Here is an 18939-nt window from a genome sequence, read left to right as displayed (position 1 = left end):
TCACAATAAAGTTTACCTTGAATTAGAGGGTGGAGCCAGCTACTAGCTGACCAGAATTAATTTTTAGAGGACCGAGGACATATAGAGAGACACAGGAAGTAGTAAAGAGGGACTTGGAAAGATTTCACGGGCCATTTTGGATCCAGGAGGGAGAGAGCGAAAGGTCACTGGTCCCTTTTCCACCACTTCTCTGATCAATCAGGTTTTTACCCTGATATCTGACCCCCACGTTTTATTTAATAATAGACTAGTACAAGTAATCACCTCATCTGGCGTCCAGAGCGGGGTATGAGATGATGAGGCAGTCATTCACTGCCGGTTTTGCAGCAGCCGGAGTTGCCACTTGTGGCCGGTTCTGTCATTCTGACAGCCCTCCGCCTTCACGTCCACCACGCTGGATTCTCCTGTATGCGTCCACGTTGCCTTTCAAGTGGCTCACTCCCTCTCTCTGTGGGTTCAGGTGTTGCCTGAACCCGCTTCCTGGGCCATGTAGCTCCAGTCCAGCTGCTACAACACCCACCTGAACCCTGCTCAGTCTTCTACTGCTGCCGCCTCTGCCGCGCCCTCAGCCTCCTGACCCCCGGAGCAGTTGCCCTCAGCCAGCCTGAGCATCGTAGCGACAGTCCACTGCGACCCCAGGGCTTGCTGCCCTACCCTAGCTGCCTAGGTACTGTGTCACCCCTCCCCCCCCAGCCAAGCACCACCACTGTAGCTTGCTACTCCTGCATGGCTCCACTGTGGATGCTCTGGACAAAAAGAAAGCAGAATTCTTAATGGGGGAATTAGGTTTTATTTTTTAAAAAAAGTCCTTCCCACATTAAAAATGGGGAACAATACTACAATGCAAGGAGTTAGGACTCTGTATGATTCTACAATGGATGGCTTGAAAAATGGAAAAATTAAGAGAAGAGATAATCAACTTAGCTGGGATTGATATAATGTTAATTACAATTATTTTCAGTTTGTTTGGTAATTCATGTTTTATCCTTTAAAAAGTGGTTTGGGATCAGTGCCAAATATGAAAAATTGATTGAAATGACAAAATCCTTGGAAAGATCTACTAATGAAACTAAGAAAAAGACAGAGGAGTTTAGAGTAGAACCTACCACACCATTGCATTATGAAACTGAAGAGGAGTGACACAAGGTTATTCGAACACCGATCTTAATTTATTCAGTTACCATTCAAGAAAGACCACCAGATGACTGCAATCCCAAGGCTATGCAGAAGTTAACAGGGATCCCATAGAAATGTTACATTTGAAGAGATTTAAGGAAGCAGTCGTTTTTTTTTAATGGAACGCTTCATGATTTTGTGTGTCATGCTTGCGCAGGGCATGCTAACCTTCTCTATATCGTTTCAATTTCTCTCTTTTTTTCTTTCTTTCTTTCTTTCTTCCTTTCTTTTAGTATATGAGCTGCCAAAGCAAGTACAGAAGCAGTCATTCCGTGTGGTATGCATTCACCCTTTGTGAAGCAGATATTAACTCATGGACAACTCAGAACAGACTAGAACACAAGACTGGAAAGATTTAACTACAGCAATATTGGAAGTTGGTCCTCAGTTACAATGGAAAATGAAGTAGATAAGAGGTATGGAAATTTCCCAAGGTCAGCTTCTTGGTGAACACCAGCATGCTGATTTGCAAAGACAGTTTAGATTTGATGATGACACCTTGACCCTATGCCACACAGCAGCTTTGAATGCTTGGGGCAGGGTTGAAGAATCAGGAAAGAAGACTGAGTCATTCCCTGTCTACTGCTAGGTTTTATAGACAAAAGTTACAGGATTACATCAGCAGGTACGGGTTGGTTTCTGGTTTTTCTTTTCTTTTTTTTTCTTTTTGGTTTTTCTTTTTCTTTTTCTTTTTTTTTTTTTGGTTTTGCGAGAAAGGGTTTCTCTGTATTGTTTTGGAGGCTGTCGGTCCAGGCCGGCCTCGAACTCACAGAGATCCGCCTGCCTCTGCCTCCCGAGTGCTGGGATTAAAGGCTGCGCCACCATCACCAGGCTACGGGTTGGTTTCTGATTGGTTGACATTTGGGAACAATTAGGAGAATTTCTCAAAGTCATATTTTGGTATGAAATACCTGTGTACCAATTATTTTCATTGGTCAGTGCTGAAAGGGAACATTCTATGGTTTCTATGGCTTTGCCTTGTTATTTGCAGATGGCCTGTTGTTCATAGATACCAATAGTTTTCAGAACTATATCCTGGAGACTACAGGGGAGGTTTTGGTCCCCTCTGGAGTTTCTTTTGTGGCCAAACAGTTTCCAGGAACCAAGCATCTAGGAAGATAGGGGCAGGGCAGTCCGGTCTGGAGTTTCTTTGTGTTCAGTTTTGGCCCTATACTCTGGGAGACTAGAGGATCTGGAGTTTCCTAGTGTCAGAGGCCTATGTGTCTTTTCTGTAGCATGTCATGGCTTCATGGCTACTAAAGCAGGGGACTGAGTGAGGGTCTGGTCCCTTTATTCTAAATTATTAGAAGTGAAGCCTTTGAGTTTAGTTTACCCCTTTCACTTTCCTACCCTCAAGAACCCATTTTTCAACAGTTTCCGTACTTCAAACTGAAACTTGCCTGGCTGTGTCCTTGAGTGGAGGGCCACCAAGTTCTGCGGGTTCACGGAGAACCTGCTAGCACCACGTGGCCCTGCCTGGCTTAGAGGTCACACCAGGTATGTGATTGGCGAGCTGGGGGAACTGAACATGCACAATCTAGCTCCACCCTCCCTCCCGAACCTCAGCTCTTGGATGCCCTGTAAAAGTCAGTGTTCCTAACAGTGAATTCTCTTGGGTGGGGTTTAATTGCCATTAGGCAGTCTTACATACTTGTATTTAAAATATACAATCTGTTTTAAATAGTTTAAATTTAATGAAAAAAAAATCAGGGGCTAGGAAAATGGCTCAGTGTTTGCTGAATAAGCATGAGGACCCAAATATGAAACCCAAGACCCACAAAAATGCTGGTCTCTTCCTTTTTTATTTATTTATTTATTTTTATTTTTTTATTTTTAACGAGACAGGGTTTCTCTGTATTGTTTTGGAGGCTGTCGGTCCAGCCCGGCCTCAAACTCACAGAGATCCACCTGCCTCTGCCTCCCAAGTGCTGGGATTAAAGGCGTGCACCACCAACGCCCGGCTGGAAACTAGGGATTTTTAATATAAAATAACATAGAAGCAACCCGAGGGAGTATTTGCTTCCCTCTGAAACTTCACAAGCCAGGCCTCTGTCACCTGCATTTCCTTCTGCATTCTTATCTTCCAAGTTCTGAGCACTCAATAACATTTCTGGCCTCATTCAAAGTCCTTAAATGAGCCTCCACAAAAAAAAAAAAGCCTGTCCCAACAATATTTCCTGACCCTGATTCCAATTTCCATCTTAGTTTGCTTTCCAATGCTGTAGTGAAGATCTTGACAAAAAGCAACTTGGGGGCTGGAGAGATGGCTCAGAGGTTAAGAGCACTGCGGGTTCTTCCGGGGGTCCTGAGTTCAATTCCCAGCAACCACATGGTGGCCCACAATCATCTGTAATGAGATCTGATGCCTTCTCCTGGAGTGCAAGCATGTACACAGATAAAAAACTATATACATAATAAAATAATTTTTAAAAAAAGCAACTTGGAAGGGAACAGATCTAGATCACAATCTACCATAAGAGAGGGCAAGGCCAAAAGACCAAAAACTCAAGTGCTGGGCAGGAACCTGGAAGCAGGAACTGAAGCAGAGACCATGGAGGATGCTGCTGAATGACGACCTGCTTTCACAGCTTGCTCATCCTGCTTTCTTAAATGACCAGGACCACCCGCCTAGAGGTGGCACCGCCCACAGTGGGCTGGGTCCTTCGCCATCAACCATTAATCAAGAAATGGCCTACAAGTATGGCAACAGGCCAATCTGATGGAAACAATTTATCAATTGAAGTTATCTCTTCCCAAATGACTCTAGCTTGTGTATAACCAGCACAGCAGCTAATCATCATAACTATAAAATAGAAATTACTAAAATCTTGTTAGCACAGTGTCATATGTGGTATAACATACTGCATTTCGTTATGTGCAACAACATAGGCAAGCCTCATGAATATAGCATTGAGGGAATGAACCAAAACCAATAGGTTCCATTTATATATACTTCAAAACAGGCAAAATTCCTGTACGTACTACCAAGTCAAGACAGCTTGACTGTGGGGGGCTGGAGAGACGGCTCAGCAGTTAGGACTGTTTACTGCTCTTACAGAGAGCCCGGTTGTTCCAAGCACCCACATGGTGGATCACAACCTCCTCCAATTCTAGTTCCAAGGAGGATCTGACGCCTTCTTTTGACCTCCACAGTCACCTGCACGCTCATGATGCACATAAACTCATGAGGCACACACACATCCCAATTGATTCATCCATCTATTACTTTTTAAAGATAGTGGCTATTTTGTTTACAGCTTAGGCTGGTCTCAAACTCTGCATGTGCACCATGACATGTGCACATACAAGTTTATATGTATGTGTACTTACATATAAATGAATATATGCAATAGTTTTTTTAAGATCTAGGAAAAGTGTGGTTCAGTCATAGAGCAGTTGCCTATCAAACTCCAGTACCATGAAAAATAAACACAAAATCTGAAAAATGTCCATTAGAATTTGCACCAAGGGAATTAGGAATAATTGTGATGAAAGCAATACCTCTGGCCAGAGGGTGCAGATTATGACTGAAGAGGTCTGAGGAGCCTCTAGGACAGATCTAGCTAGAGGATCAGATATAAAGGGAGATATAATAAATTCTGGTATTGGATGCAGTTGGAAGTCGTTCATATCTGCAGGATGGGGGAGGTTTGGGTACATATGTACACTGGAGATGGGTTGAAGACAGAAGAAATAATTGAAAATACTGGGCAGATATAGTGTGTGATAGAGGGAGACTGTGAAGGAAGCGGAGGGAAAGATCCAACAGATAAGCAAAAAAAAAAATCGAGAAAGAAACAGAAGACTCTACTTGCAGCATTTTCTAACTTAAAAAACTTTTATCCTTGCCAGGCCTTGGTGGCACACGCCTTTAATTCCAGCACTCGGGGAGGCAGAGGCAGGCGGATCTCTGTGAGTTCGAGACCAGCCTGGACTACCAAGGGAGTTCCAGGACAGCCTCCAAAGCCACAGAGAAACCCTGTCTCGAAAAAAAAAACAAAAACAAAAAACAAAACAAAACAAAACAAAAAAACCCTTTTATCCTGCCGGGTGGTGGTGGCGCACACCTTTAATCCCAGCACTCGGAAGGCAGAGCAAGTGGATCTCTGTGAGTTCGAGGTCGGGCTGGACCGACAGCCTCCAAAACAATACAGAGAAACCTTGTCTCATAAAAACCAAAAAAACAAAAACAAAACTTTTATCCCTCTCTCCGTGCGTGCGTGTGGTGGAGGTAAGAGGACAAGTTGCAAGAACTGGTTCTCTCCTCCCACTATTTGGGTTCCTGGGCTGGAACTCACTAACTAAACCAGGCTGGCCTTAAACTTGTGGTGACCTGCTGCTGCTTCCTTGGTCCTGGGGTTTTAGGTGTGCAGGACCATGGTTGGCAAGGAGTCCTTTTTTTCTTTCATTTTCTAGAACAACTGGTTCTATCTTTCGGTCTCTTCACCCCCCTCCCCACCTCCTGCCTTTGTCTGTATTCCCCAGGACTCCACACTTTTCCCATCTGCAGGACACCATCACCACTGACAAACTGATATGTCCAGTCTCTTTCTTCTGTCCAAATGCAACAGCCTTCCAGTCCAACTTGTCTGAAACTGAATTTACCATCTTCCTCCTTCCCATAAACCTGCTGTTTCCCTATGTTCTTCCTCTTAGTGGCACTATAGTTTACCCACCTACCGACAAGAGGCTGGGATCCCTAATAAGTCTACCTCCCTCCCCTCTCTTTCTGTATCCACTCAGCCACCAAGGTCCTTTCTATTTTCTATTTTCTTTCTTATCTCTATTCGTCTGACTGCACCTCATTGCACAAGTTGAAGCCTCGCCCATTTTTGCTTGCAAAAATTACAAAAACTTTGAGCTTCTAGCTCCCACAACATTCTTGCCAGCAAAACTAGCACAGGGCAGAATCTATGCCTGTAAGACAATTTCTAAACTCCTTAGAATGCCATTCAAGTCCTGTCCTGTAAAGGACTGGTGCCTGACCCTTAGCCAACCATATCACCTCCACCTCCTCCCTGCTTCGGCCCTTAAAATCTAAGAATACAGGGCTGAGGTTAGAGCTAGGTGGGACGGTGCTTGCCTAGCATGAGGGAGGCCATGAGTTCAATCGTTTGCATTGCACTAAAATAAGTGATGGTGGGAAAAATAGGGGTGGAGGGGTGGTCCAGCTGTTACGAGTCTACACAGCTCTTGCATAGGATCTGACTTTCACTCCCAGCACTTGAGTTTGACTCCTAGGAATCAATCATATTGGTGGAAGGAAAAAACCAACTTCTTCAAGTTGTCCTTTGTCAAACAGGCACTCCCAATAAATAAAAAAGGCTTCTTTGAAGGCTCTCTTTCAGAAATCTCATTAAAGCTATCTGTTTACCTGTATGCCTCATCCCAAGCTTTCTAAACAAACTCAATGTTCGTCTTTGTAATTCTTAGCTTATAACAGAAGCCCTGGAAATGTTTGTTGAATAGATCTAGTCATTTCTTCTTTTGCTTGGTAAATTTATAATTGCTTTCTTTTTCCTTTTTAAAAATACCTCTAGCCGGGCGTTGGTGGAGCACACCTTTAATCCCAGCACTCGGGAGGTAGATCTCTGTGAGTTAGAGGCCAGCCTGCTCTACAAGAGCTAGTTCCAGGACAGCCTTCAAAGCCACAGAGAAACCCTGTCTCAAACAACAACAACAACAAAAAACTCCAAACCAAAAAACCTCTAATTTTATCCCCCTCTGTGTAAGAACTTGCCACTAGCTTCTGGAGAACAACTTTAGCACAGGAGAAATCAGAATCAAAAGAGAGGAAAAGACACAGAAGGCCTCTGCAATGGTGCTGATCTGTCTGACTCTTCCCTATTTACTGTCCACAACTGAAGGGACATGAGTCACTACTGGCTATGGTAACACCTGTCCCCTACGGCCCTTGTAATTCAGGGAAAGATAAGTAAATCGTATGTAAGGAAGGCCACTCTCCTGACTCACACAGAACGAGTTCCCATAGAAAAGAGGGATACTGTCTCCCAAAAGATGAGTAAAAACCATAGTCATACAATTACAGCTACTGAAATCTGCAATGAAGGAGTAGTGTGCCTAGATCTCCTTGTTTCCTTCATCAGCTTGCTCGTGCTTAAAATCTATACCACAGTTGCAGATACTGTAAACCCTTTCCTGACTCCATAGCAAACTCTCTGTTCAGAGCATCTGTCATTTTATGCTAACAGTAGATGAAATGAAGTTAAACAAAGCATGGATTCAAATTACAGCTTTGCCACTCAGTAATCGTGTATTTAACCTCTTGGAAGTTTATTGGCTGGTTTTATTGTTTTTGCCATGCTAGGGATTGAACTCATGGCCATATGTACACATTGCACAAATGAACTATGCCCTCAACCCAGTAGCTCTTTTTTTTTTTTTTTTTGAAAATGAGGATTCCTCCCTCAACCTCAAAGAAGTGTTGTTAAGATTAAAGATGTCCCTGATGACTGAAGCAGGAGTAAGAGTTCATGACCAGCCTGGCCTACACAGGGAGACCTTGTCCCAAACCAAAGAACACAAGAGACTGGAAACTTCTGCTTTGTGTGAATTTGGGGAGCATCTCTAGAGAACCTAGTCATAAACATAAGCATCAGGCCACACTGTCTTCTTGGGACTTTTTTGTTGTTGTTTTGTTTGCATGTCTTTGAGACACGGTGTAGTGGTCTGTCTGAGATGTGTGGCTCCCAGTTGGTGGCACTGTTTCAGGAGGCTATGCAAAGGTACAGCGTTGCTGGAGGAAGTCCAGCATTGGGAGCAGGCTTTGAGAGGTTACAGCCTTGCCTCATTTCCAGATCACTTTCTGCTTCATGTTTGTGGTTTCTGAGGCTGCCTGCTGCCATGCTTTCTACACCATTGTGGATTCTCTCTCTAGAAACATAAGCAAAGGGAAAACAATTCTCCCACAGGCTTTTTTGGGTCATGTTTTATCCAATCAAGAAAAAAGTAGCTAATACACAAGGATTCAGAATTATAATAATATTCCAGCCTCAGTCTCCCAACTTCCAGGATTACTGGAGTGGGCCACCATACCTCACCAGTTTCCTTAAGACATCACTTAATCAGAGCTTCCCATTGAGAGCAGTACCTAGAACCCTGATGAATCTTGTCAAAGTTCTCATATGTGAACTGATCCTGGGAATCATCAAAAATTCCCAAGTGGTAATCCCTAAATATAGGGAGACCCAGAAATTAAATACACAATTGTTTCACTTCTCTTCTTTGTTCAATTTCTCAAATAGATGAAACTGTTTTTTTTAAAGTAGCCATGTATGATGTCATTACAGTGTATTCCATATTTATTACACAACTGATGAGAAAAACAACCTTTAGCATAAGAATGCCAATTTATCCCCCCACTCACCCACCCATCTTTTTGGACACATGAACACAAAACATCCCTGCAGGGCAAAAAATAAAATAAACATCATCATCTTATCTCACACAGGGATACAAACCCTTCCTTAATAGCTTAGAAAGTACCTCGTATTGCTAGAGACAGACACCCAGCCTAAATTAATAAAATACATTTTTAAACATTACAAGTCTAACCATAGAGAAACAACAAACCATGCCATTAGTCAGATGAACAAACACAAACATTTTCAGCCAGTGGACACAGAAAGAATATGAATATGTTAATAGCAAGGGAAAAGGAAAATGGTTGGCCAATAAAGATCTTTCCTTTAATTTTACAAGAAAAAATTCTTGGAGTTGAAGCAATATTAATACAATACCCTTAACCTCTGCTTTCTTAAAATGAAAGCTGAGCTGCCACCTTGCTAATGAGCAAGAGAATCTTACAGTATATCCACAGAGGGCAACTAGGGCAGGGTAGAGCGAGTAAGCCTTGTTAAAACAGTAGATTGCTTATTCCCATGGGAAGGAATAGGCAACTGAGCCAGGTGGGTAAGCTCTGGTATAGGATACAGGTTGGGCACCAGATCTTAAAATACAGACAATATAGAACATGCCTGCTTATAAATCATCACCTTTGGAAGCAGCATATAGAATTTACAGTAAGAATGAAAATGGTTTGCCTGTCCAGGTAGCTGGCTGCATCAAGCCAGCTGGTTCACTTTATAAACATCTCAGAATTCAACAACTAACAACAAAACATAATTGGTTCAACATTTGAGTCTTCCCCATTCTTAATGTCCTGTGCTCCCTAGCCCCCAACTGTTATTCTTTAGCATTGCTACACTGCAATCTTCCACACTACATGATAGTGCCTAAATAGGCTGCATTTAAGAAAACCAAACAGCCTAACACTACTTCTAGAGAATGCACACCTCCCATTGATTGACACATGCATAATAATTCAGTCAGTTTCGAGGGGGATAACTATTTGAATTGTCAACCCTAATTAAAACTATGCATTCAGATTTGCTTGTGATGGCATTACTGCAGATCTGATTCTGCAGGGATCACCTCTTAACTATTCATCCCTCAGCAAGTTTTTCCCCATCAATCCTAATTCTTCCATATTTCTCTCCATTTGTCCAACAACATCACATCCTTAATGGTACTGTGTTCCTACAAAAATTGACCTCCTGGCTTTTCTTCAACCACCATACTGATTGGTCCCAGCATACTAGGAGAGACTGAGGTGTTTCAGGCATTTTGTTCAGGTCAAGCATAGAACCAAACTGCAGGCAAGTGGATCAGGGCTTCTGGGCACCCAGCTTGCTCCCTGTTCCATCATGCAGGAAGATGACAAGAGTTTCTTCTGTGCATTGTTAACCAGCTGCCCAAGCATCCAGCCAGCTAGCCAGCCAAGAGTTCTTTCACATCACAGGCTCCAGATGAGTTCTCCTCCTAAAAAGCTCCTGTTTTTCCCCCCTCTTCTTCGGTCCAGAGTGGCCGTACTGAAGAGCATTTTCTGTGCTCTTCCTGAACAAGTGTGACTAAAAGTGGCAGCCAGCCATTCATCAACGTGTCCTGATTTGTAATATCCAAGTGAGGTATTTGCAAGAAAAAGGAGAATCTTAGGGAACAAGTATCTGCCATCTTTTCACTCCTGCCTACACTGTGCTTCAGCCAAGGGACTTGCTTTCCCCACTGTCTGCAGAGACTGAAGATGTCTACACTCATCATCATGTGCTATAGGACTTCATGGACATCATAAAACTCGCTTGGAGACCAGCTCAACCAACACTGGTGGCACCACTGAGAAATAGCACATGGAAATGTAAACATTAATGTATTTACAAGCTTGTTTAAAAGACTGAGGAGAACAGTGCTTTATATTGCTGGGACTTTGAAAAGAAGGCTAATTTAACAGACTTGGACCTTGAACCAACTAATGAGTTCAAGAGAACACCCTTCACCATCTGATCCAGTGTTTCCACCAACGGTTTCTAGATAGATGACAAACTGTTTTTAGAATATTGTGTCTGTCTCTTTCCCAGCTCCCCCCTCAGTCATGAGGAGTGTGGCTCTCCACAGAGCCTCTTACCTTTCACTCCTTGCCCTTCCAGGATAGAGTATAATGTGGGCTGGGAAACCCTGGGTGGAACTACCTAGAATATGTAACGCTTGTCCTTTACAAAGTATTATCTACAGTAAATATAGGATACATTTCCCCTGTGTTCTAATTGATGCTTGCTTTATGACAACTCCCGTTGTTGGAAAAGAAAAGGAGTCCTGCCTTCCTATGAGGGAATCCAGAATCTACAGGAAAAGAAAAAAAAATCAACTTCTTCTTCTACATAGTTGTAGTTGAAAAAGAGGAAGGCAAAACCAAGCACATTTCAGGCTAAAAGAAGAGCAAACAAATCTGTACTGCAAGCAGCTGTGTGTACAGCCTTGATTCCCAGGGAAAACAAGCTTTTTACATGCTGGTACTTTTTTTTTTCAAGTGCAGCATCGCTCAATATGCCTTATATATTGGCAAAGCTTGGCCAATCAGGAAACATCCTGGTTCCAGCTTATTTTAAAAGAAAAAAAAAGTGACAGGACACTGACTATGACCATAAAATAGGTTTAAAAAAACTCAAACAATTACTTAAAAGGGCATGGAAATATATGTCTTTATCGACTGGTTTCAGAATGTCCAGGTTATGTTATATTAAGAAATAGTTGATAAAAACCATATTAAAATTTCATCTAGAAAACTACCTCATTGGGGGAAAAAGGGGAGGGGCCTTTAAAAAATGCTTATTGCCAAAGTTAATTTTCTATGAGAGAAGTTTAAAAATCATTTACATTTAACAAACCACACAGCAGCATAAAATGGGCACTTTTGAAAACTTGGAAAAGTACTAAAAGCTAATTTTTTTCCAAATAGGGAGAACTTTTTACCATGGCAGTGTTATTTGTCCCTATGACACAAATCACATCTGTTTATGTCACATATTCACAAAAGCCAGCCACGTAAGAGAACTGCCCTGTTTGAATCTGCAGCCAAATATAGTGCAATTGCCGGGCAGTTTGCACTCCACAGCATAGGCCTGAAGAGATCAGTAAGATAAAGCAGTGAAAGCAATATGTAAAACTTTCAAAAATTAATGCACCTTAAAGGCATTTACAGCGGCAAAGTCAGAAATCTCCATTAGAAAGTCTATGAACCTATCCAATTAAAAAGTTGCATGGAAATGAAACAGGTCGTTTGGTTCTTCTCTCCCACTTCTGCATACACCTCGTTCAATGAACACAGGAAAAAGGAAATACTCCTCTTATAAGACTAGATGCGGTGAATACCACAGCTAGCAAAATAGCCCATAGAAATCCTTCTTGGAAAGTAAGTCCTTTAGAAAGTCAAGGCTCATCGGCCTTTGCACATTGAGGTAAAAATTTTGTCCAGTGCATCAGAAAACATAATCTATGAGTTTCTACTTTTTTTTTAAAATGGCTCGATTTTGTTGATGCATCAGTCAGGGCTGCAAAATATAGATTCAGTGCAACTAACTATTCCGAGCTGCTGGTAGGGGACCACCTGAAGTTAATGTGGCACTATCTAGAGACAGTAGGCATCTGAAACATTTGAGGATGCGTGGGATGCCAAATTGGTTGAGTTCTTTTCCAAGACTCTCAGGCAAAATACATAGTGTGCTGGGTATCATGGTGGATCTGCACAGCCTTAGCCAAGGCCTGAGGGTCCCGGCCGTTGCTCTGTCCTGACACATGACTGCCTTCTGCACTATAATGAGAACAAAACAAAACAAAAACGTGTTAAGAAACAACTTCAGTGTTTCAGGTAGGACAAATAGTACTGGATTCATGAACATCTTGGGCTCAAACCAATTTATGTTATACATGTTTGGTCAACTGAAAAATACAGTACAACTTATGTAATAGACAGCTGCAATAATTAAAATAATATTCACAAAGACCAAGTGTTAGATAGCACCTACATTAGGACTTCTACTGTCCCTTCTGTCTGGTCAGTTCCTACTCATCCTTCAGGCTTCAATTACAAGTCATTTCCCTCTTAGAAATCTTCCCTGACTCACAAGTTCAAGTCAGGGTCACCTAGAATATGTTCTCATAGACTATTGTGGTTTCCTTTTATAGTACTAGTACTGTAACCAACTGAAATTGTTAATTGGGACACTACTAGGTATTACTGGGTATTTTTTCTCCACTGGAATGAAATCTCTAAGAAAAGAGCATCCTTCTCCTCTTCCCCTCTTCCTCCTCCTTTTCTTCCTCTTCTGAGACAGGCTATTATTATGAAGGCTTCACTGGCCTCAAACTCACAGAGATCCACCTGCCTCTGCATATACCTCCATGTGTGGCTTAACTTTGTTTTTACTTGCTAACAATACTAGTTTCCTAAACTAATGAGTCTATGGGCCTAGCAGAGTGCTCATAACTCTAAACATCCATTTTTGGGTATCATGTAACATAGGCTTTGGCAAACCATCCCCCTTTTCAGTGCTGAGGATGCAATCTAGGGCTTCATGTATGACAAGCACAACACTCACCCCTGAGCCACACTTTGGCCTCTGACCACTTTTTAAATGCTGACTATTATCCTAATCACTTTTTTTTTTTTTTTTTGGTTTTTCAAGACAAGGTTTCTCTATGGAGCTTTGGAGACTGTCCTGGAACTAGCTCTGAAGACCAGGCTGACCTCAAACTCACAGAGATCCGCCTGCCTCTGCCTCCTGAGGGCTGGGATTAAAGGCGTGCGCCACCAATGCCCGGCTAATAGTGTATTTTTCAATCCCTTATAGAAATAGACTTGTAGTGGAATGTCTACTATTTAGCAACTGAATTGAGACTTGGGGAAGAGCCCAGAAACTGCTACACTTCACAGATGGCCACTTGGGAAAGAAAATAATGGAAAGAGATCCTTTAGCCATTTATTGGTAGCTCATTAACAGGTCAAAATGTTTGAGTTCCTTGAGATCCCTATCTTGGAATGAGGATAGTCACCCTTTCTGTTTCCCAATAAGCCCTGGCTCACTCTGGTCATCTCTGGATTGTACTGGAAGCAAAATGAACTAGGTGGGCCTCTCTCATGCATAAACTGAAATCCATAGGCTAAGACTACTCTGACTTGAGCCAGGGTGCTATGCTGGCCACCTTTTGAGGCTGCCTGGGACTTCAGCAGAACTGAAATTCAGTTAGCTCTATGTGAAAAACACAGGCAACTCCAAATGAGACTCCATTAGAGATACAAGTTTAAACACGCCTGAACTCTTCTTGGACCAAAAGTCACATTTAAAAGCTCTTGTGCGGTTCTGACTGTTCCTTGCAGGTTAAACTGTAAAAGGGTGTTTTAATCTTTTAAAGTTTTCTGTATAGCTTGCTTTTTTTTTTAAACATGCTTCCACAACAGGAAGATATTTTTATTGAAGAACTTGCCTGTCATGATCTTTATCCACCAAATGATACCTTGCCCGAAATGCTACCAGCCGGGCATAATAAGCAGGGGCAGGAATGGAGACTGAGCGTGTGCACCTCACGTAGGTGTGACAGAGCTGGTAAGTTAGCAGCTGAAGTTCATCTGCAGTGAAACAGTTGTCATCCCACAAGACCTGGTAATGTGAAGGACGGCTGGTTCCCTGAAGGGAGAGTTTTAGAATCAATGTATTTCAAGTAGGACTTGGCCAGCTAGGAGAAAAGAGGAACTGAAATCTAATTATTAAGCTCAACAGTATCGCTGTCTCACACACTTAAAAGCAGATTTCTGGAGCAAAGCAATTAACAAAGCAAGTATTCTGTTTAATGACAAGCTTCCTCAAGCTAGCTGCTGAACTGACAAATACCTCCCTATCAGGCCAAAGATCTGAACCAGCTTCCAAATTACCTGAATTCCTGCATGACTACAGAGGTAAAAGTCAAACTCGGATGGATGTGTGATGGTACTATCGACCGTAGTGCCTGCTGGGACATTGCCACTTTTCCCCACCTGTTAAAAAGATACGTAATTTAAAAAAAATACAATTAATCATCTGAGTAACAAGATGGTTTAAGGTCATTTTTTCCTTTGATGCATTAATTAGTAACAAGTTAGCAAACTGCTACTCTCAAAACTAGATTAATTCAAGGTGTTAAGTCAGACATGGTGATTCATACCTGTAACCTCAGCATTTGGGAGGTTGAGGCAGCATGATTGTTGTAAATTCAAGATCTGCAAGGTCAGCTTGGGCTTGAGACTGTGAGACCCTGCCTCAAAAAAACCCAACTTGGATCCCATTATTAATTTTCCTAAGCCCAGCCTTCCATCCTAAAGCATTTTCTCAAGCACGTCTCCAGAACCTCTTTTGAGGAATCCAAATAATGACTTTATTTATAGTTTTGTACAGCATTATTGCCACATATTTATAGATAACACTCTGTATGCAGAGACGGGGAAAACACTTAAGGAATGGGAATGTAGCTCAGTTGTAGAGTACTTGCTTAGCATGAACATGAGTAAGACCCTGGGTTCAATCCCCAGCACTGCAACAAAGAAAAAAATACAAGATAAACTTCCCCAGAAGAAAGGATTTTCATTCCTCACTTGAGACAAAAAATAACCACAGCCACCACACACAGCTTTCACTAGAAGATAAGATGAAAATCTAACTGGTTAACCAGGCTCTGCAAAGCTCATACCCTCATGGGGTCAGTCACAGAAGTTCCCAGCAGAGGATTTCCTACTGAGATGGACACTGAGAAGAAAGCTCAGACACAGGCCAGTCCTCACAGCCACACACTTTGAACAGAGCTGAATATCTTTGTGCTTCAGTCTAATCATCTATAATATCTGGTGATAAATTTTTGTATTTCTTCCACAACCAAAACACTAAAATCAAACTTTTAGGAAGGCACAGAGGGGGTCTCTGGAAATGCACTGAACAGCAACAGAATCAAATCTTGTTACTCAGTCTGTGTCTTCAGCTGTTCAGTAGAATTTAATATGAGAAAGTTTAATTAGCAAGAGACATATATTCCCATGAGACTTATTTGACTCCTTTCTAACTATTCCTTCCAGCTACGGATCCCATAAAACTTGGAGTATGGAGAATTTTTCCTCAAAATTCATATTAACCTTGGGTATCTAGCCAAGCTAGAGAAAGTATAACCAAGTCACAGTAGCTCCTGTTTATCTCAAGTTTTGGCTTCAGTTACTTGTAGTTAATCAAGGTCCAAAATATTACCACAGCACAATGGGAAATGGAGGTATTTTGAGAGTGACAATGTTCACATAGCTTTTTGTTATCTCTGTGTTTGTTTGTTTGTTTGTTTGTTTTTGAGAAAGGATCTGTTATGTAGCTTAGGATATCCTGCAACTTAGTTTGTAGACCAGGCTACTCTTCAACTCACAGTAGTCAGTCTAAGTGCTGAGATTACAGGTTTGAGACAGCATGTCTGGTTCACATAACTTTTATTATAGCTTATGACTCTTTTATTATTATTAACCTCTTAGTATTCCTAAGTTATAGTTTAAATGTTATCACAGGCATACACGTTTAGAAAAAAAATTGTGTGTGTGTGTGTGTGTGTGTGTGTGTTTTCCAGGCATCCAAAAGGGAGTCTTAGATCCTTCATGAATAAGAGGAACAAGTACATAATAGTCTAGCATCTTTCCTAAAAGTATGTTATTTAAGAATATTAGTTTTTAAAGTGTGCTTAAATGTTTTCTGTCAGATTTGAAGAATGCTGCAATAAACCAGTTTTTACGGCTTTTTTTTAGAGGGTGAAATCTAGCTCAATGGTATAGCATTTGCCTGCTCTGTGTGAGACTGTGGGTTCAAAGTCCAGTAACGCACACATATACAAATACATACACACTTTTCTAATGTGTAATTTCTCAAAACAACTATTTAATCAAGTATAATCTTTAAGAAGATAATAAGAAGAGAGGGCATTTCCAATCTTATGTAACCACAGAACCCTCTTTTTTAAAATATCATTAAGGATGTTGACTGGTGATGCACGCCTTTAATCCCAGCACTTGGGAGGCAAATGCAGGGGGATCTCTGATATTGAGGCCAGCCTGGTCTACAGAGTGAGTTTCAGGACAGCCAGGGATACACAGAGAAACCCTGTCTTGAAAAACCAAACCAACCAAACAACAACTCCCCCCCCCAGAAAAAAAACCAACTCTAGGATTCTACGGATGAAAGCCTAAAGCTATATATGATGCCTGGAGGAAATAAAAACCAGACACACTGAACTCAACAATTACTGCTTGAGCACCCAAGCTAGGCTTTGCAGTAAATGTTGAGTCTAAGAGGCAGAGGCAGAAGCCGGGCGTTGGTGGCGCACGCCTTTAATCCCAGCACTCGGGAGGCAGAGGCAGGCGGATCTCTGTGAGTTCGAGACCAGCCTGGACTACCAAACGAGTTCCAGGACAGCCTCCAAAGCCACAGAGAAACCCTGTCTCAAAAAACCAAAAAAAAAAAAAAAAAAAAAAAAGAGGCAGAGGCAGAAAGAATGAATGAATTTCTTTCCACAATGCAAGCATTTTAGTGCAATGTGATACAGGTAGATGGAAGGCACTGGAAAAGCTGGTAGGGATGGATAATTACATTATGTCTTATAGGTTACGTAGGAGTTGAAAAGGAAGGTGAAGCCTGGTATGGTGGCACACATCAGTCCTCTCAGCACTCAGGAGGCTTATGAGAGAAGGGTGCAAGTCTGAGGCCATCTTAAGTCACAGGAAAGCTTTGTCTCTAAATAAATGAGTAAATAAAATGGCATAGTGACTGAAAACACTGTAAGTACCCTAAATCCAGAAACATATGAGTAAACTGTAGCCCATCCATATTAACACATCTGAACTCAGCAATAAAAAAGAAATGTTACTAATACACATGACAAGGGTGATACTCTAATATCTAAATAAGAGAAGCCAAACTCAAAAGCTACATGTTTCTATTAATATATATATGACACTCTGGAAAAGATAAAATTATAAGCTGGAAATTCCTATCAATTTTGCCAAATGTTAGAGCAAAGGTTAAGTACAAAAGACTTTTCAGTGACGCAGACCTGTAAGCCTGCCCTCTCGGGAGATGGAAGCAGGAGATTTCCAATTTAAGGCTTTCCCAGGCTACAGAGTGACTTTAAGATCAACCTAGGCAATTTGGTGAAACCCTGTCTCAAAATAAAAGGTAAAAGCGGGGCAAGGGATATGGTTGAGTTACAGAGCACTTGCTTATATGTGTGAGGCCCCAGATTCAATGTTCAACATCATTTAAAAAAAAAAGATTTGGTGCTGGGTGGTGGTGGCACATGCCTTTAGTCCCAGCACTCAGGAGGCAGAGGCAGATGGATCACCGTAAGTTCGAGGTCAACCTAGTCTACAAAGCTACATGGAGAAATCCTGTCTCAAACAACAACAACAACAAAGATTTGGTATAAACAGAATTACATGCATTTGTCTCAATCATCAAGTACAACTATATTCTAAAAAGGTTGAACTTTACCATATCTGTAGTATACCTTATAAACAATAAAAAGGCTTGGGGTGGATGTGCTCATTCCAGAGAGGAGAATGCAGTGGGAAATGGGAGACATAATGAAGTTACAGTTGAAGAAGAAATGAATACTATTCTGGATCCCCTGGGAAAACTTGAAGGAGCAAAGGAAGGTGTTTTGTAAGCAATGGAGAGAATGTGAAGACTTTTGAGCAGTGGGATGTGCTTTAGAAGCCAACCCCTGATAGCAGGATGGAGGAGAAATGGCAATGAAAAGACTGCTTGGGAATCCTGGCATGACTGACAAGTTCTGCCTAGGGTAGTAGAAACACATGAACTTGAGGTGAGAGAGATTTGGGGGCAGAACACAGGGGACCATTTGACAAACTGGACATGGCAGGGAAAATAAGGCAGGAGAAGAATTTTTTTTTTTTTTGGTTTTTCGAGACAGGGTTTCTCTGTGGTTTTGGAGGCTGTCCTGGAACTAGCTCTTGTAGACCAGGCTGACCTCGAACTCACAGAGATCCACCTGCCTCTGCCTCCCACGTGCTGGGATTAAAGGCGTGCACAACCAACACCCGGCGGCAGGAGAAGAATTTAAAAATGACCCTGAAGTTTCCAGCTTGGCTAACATAAAACACAGTGACGCTAAGTAACAGAATCTAAGGAGAACTAGGCGAGGTTTTGGATGGGGATTAAACAATATGTGGGAAGTTTGGACGTGTTTTGCTTGACATGCCTATGTAGACTGTATCACTGGTGCCAAATATTTCTGTGCCCTTCCCTGGGGAAGGATTATACAGTTCCACCCCGCTATTACAGGAGTGGCCATGTGAATTGCTTTGATGACAATATATGACACTTCTGGGCAGAGGCTTTA

At 41.9% G+C, this 18939-nt stretch overlaps 1 protein-coding gene and 1 pseudogene across 2 annotated transcripts in view; both read right to left on the bottom strand.

Annotated features, from left to right (window-relative positions):
* Positions 1–1288: 1288 nt before the first annotated feature.
* LOC121144238 lies at positions 1289–1374 on the bottom strand (annotated as a pseudogene).
* Positions 1375–7449: 6075 nt separating this feature from the next.
* Ago4 (argonaute RISC component 4) overlaps positions 7450–18939 on the bottom strand; it is a 56624-nt gene continuing 45134 nt past the window's right edge. For both annotated transcript variants that reach the window (XM_040756627.1, XM_040756628.1), the window contains 3 exons: positions 14459–14560; positions 14014–14213; positions 7450–12340 (listed from right to left, as the gene is read on the bottom strand). In XM_040756627.1, the coding sequence (XP_040612561.1) occupies positions 12232–12340; positions 14014–14213; positions 14459–14560 (411 nt within the window). In that variant the 3' untranslated portion in view covers positions 7450–12231. The remainder of the gene's footprint in view (positions 12341–14013; positions 14214–14458; positions 14561–18939) is intronic.

The sequence above is a fragment of the Mesocricetus auratus genome, unplaced genomic scaffold, assembly GCF_017639785.1.
Source record: "Mesocricetus auratus isolate SY011 unplaced genomic scaffold, BCM_Maur_2.0 Super-Scaffold_100014, whole genome shotgun sequence".
In the NCBI taxonomy this organism is placed as follows: Eukaryota; Metazoa; Chordata; class Mammalia; order Rodentia; family Cricetidae; genus Mesocricetus; species Mesocricetus auratus.
This window is presented reverse-complemented; position numbering and strand designations above follow the sequence as displayed.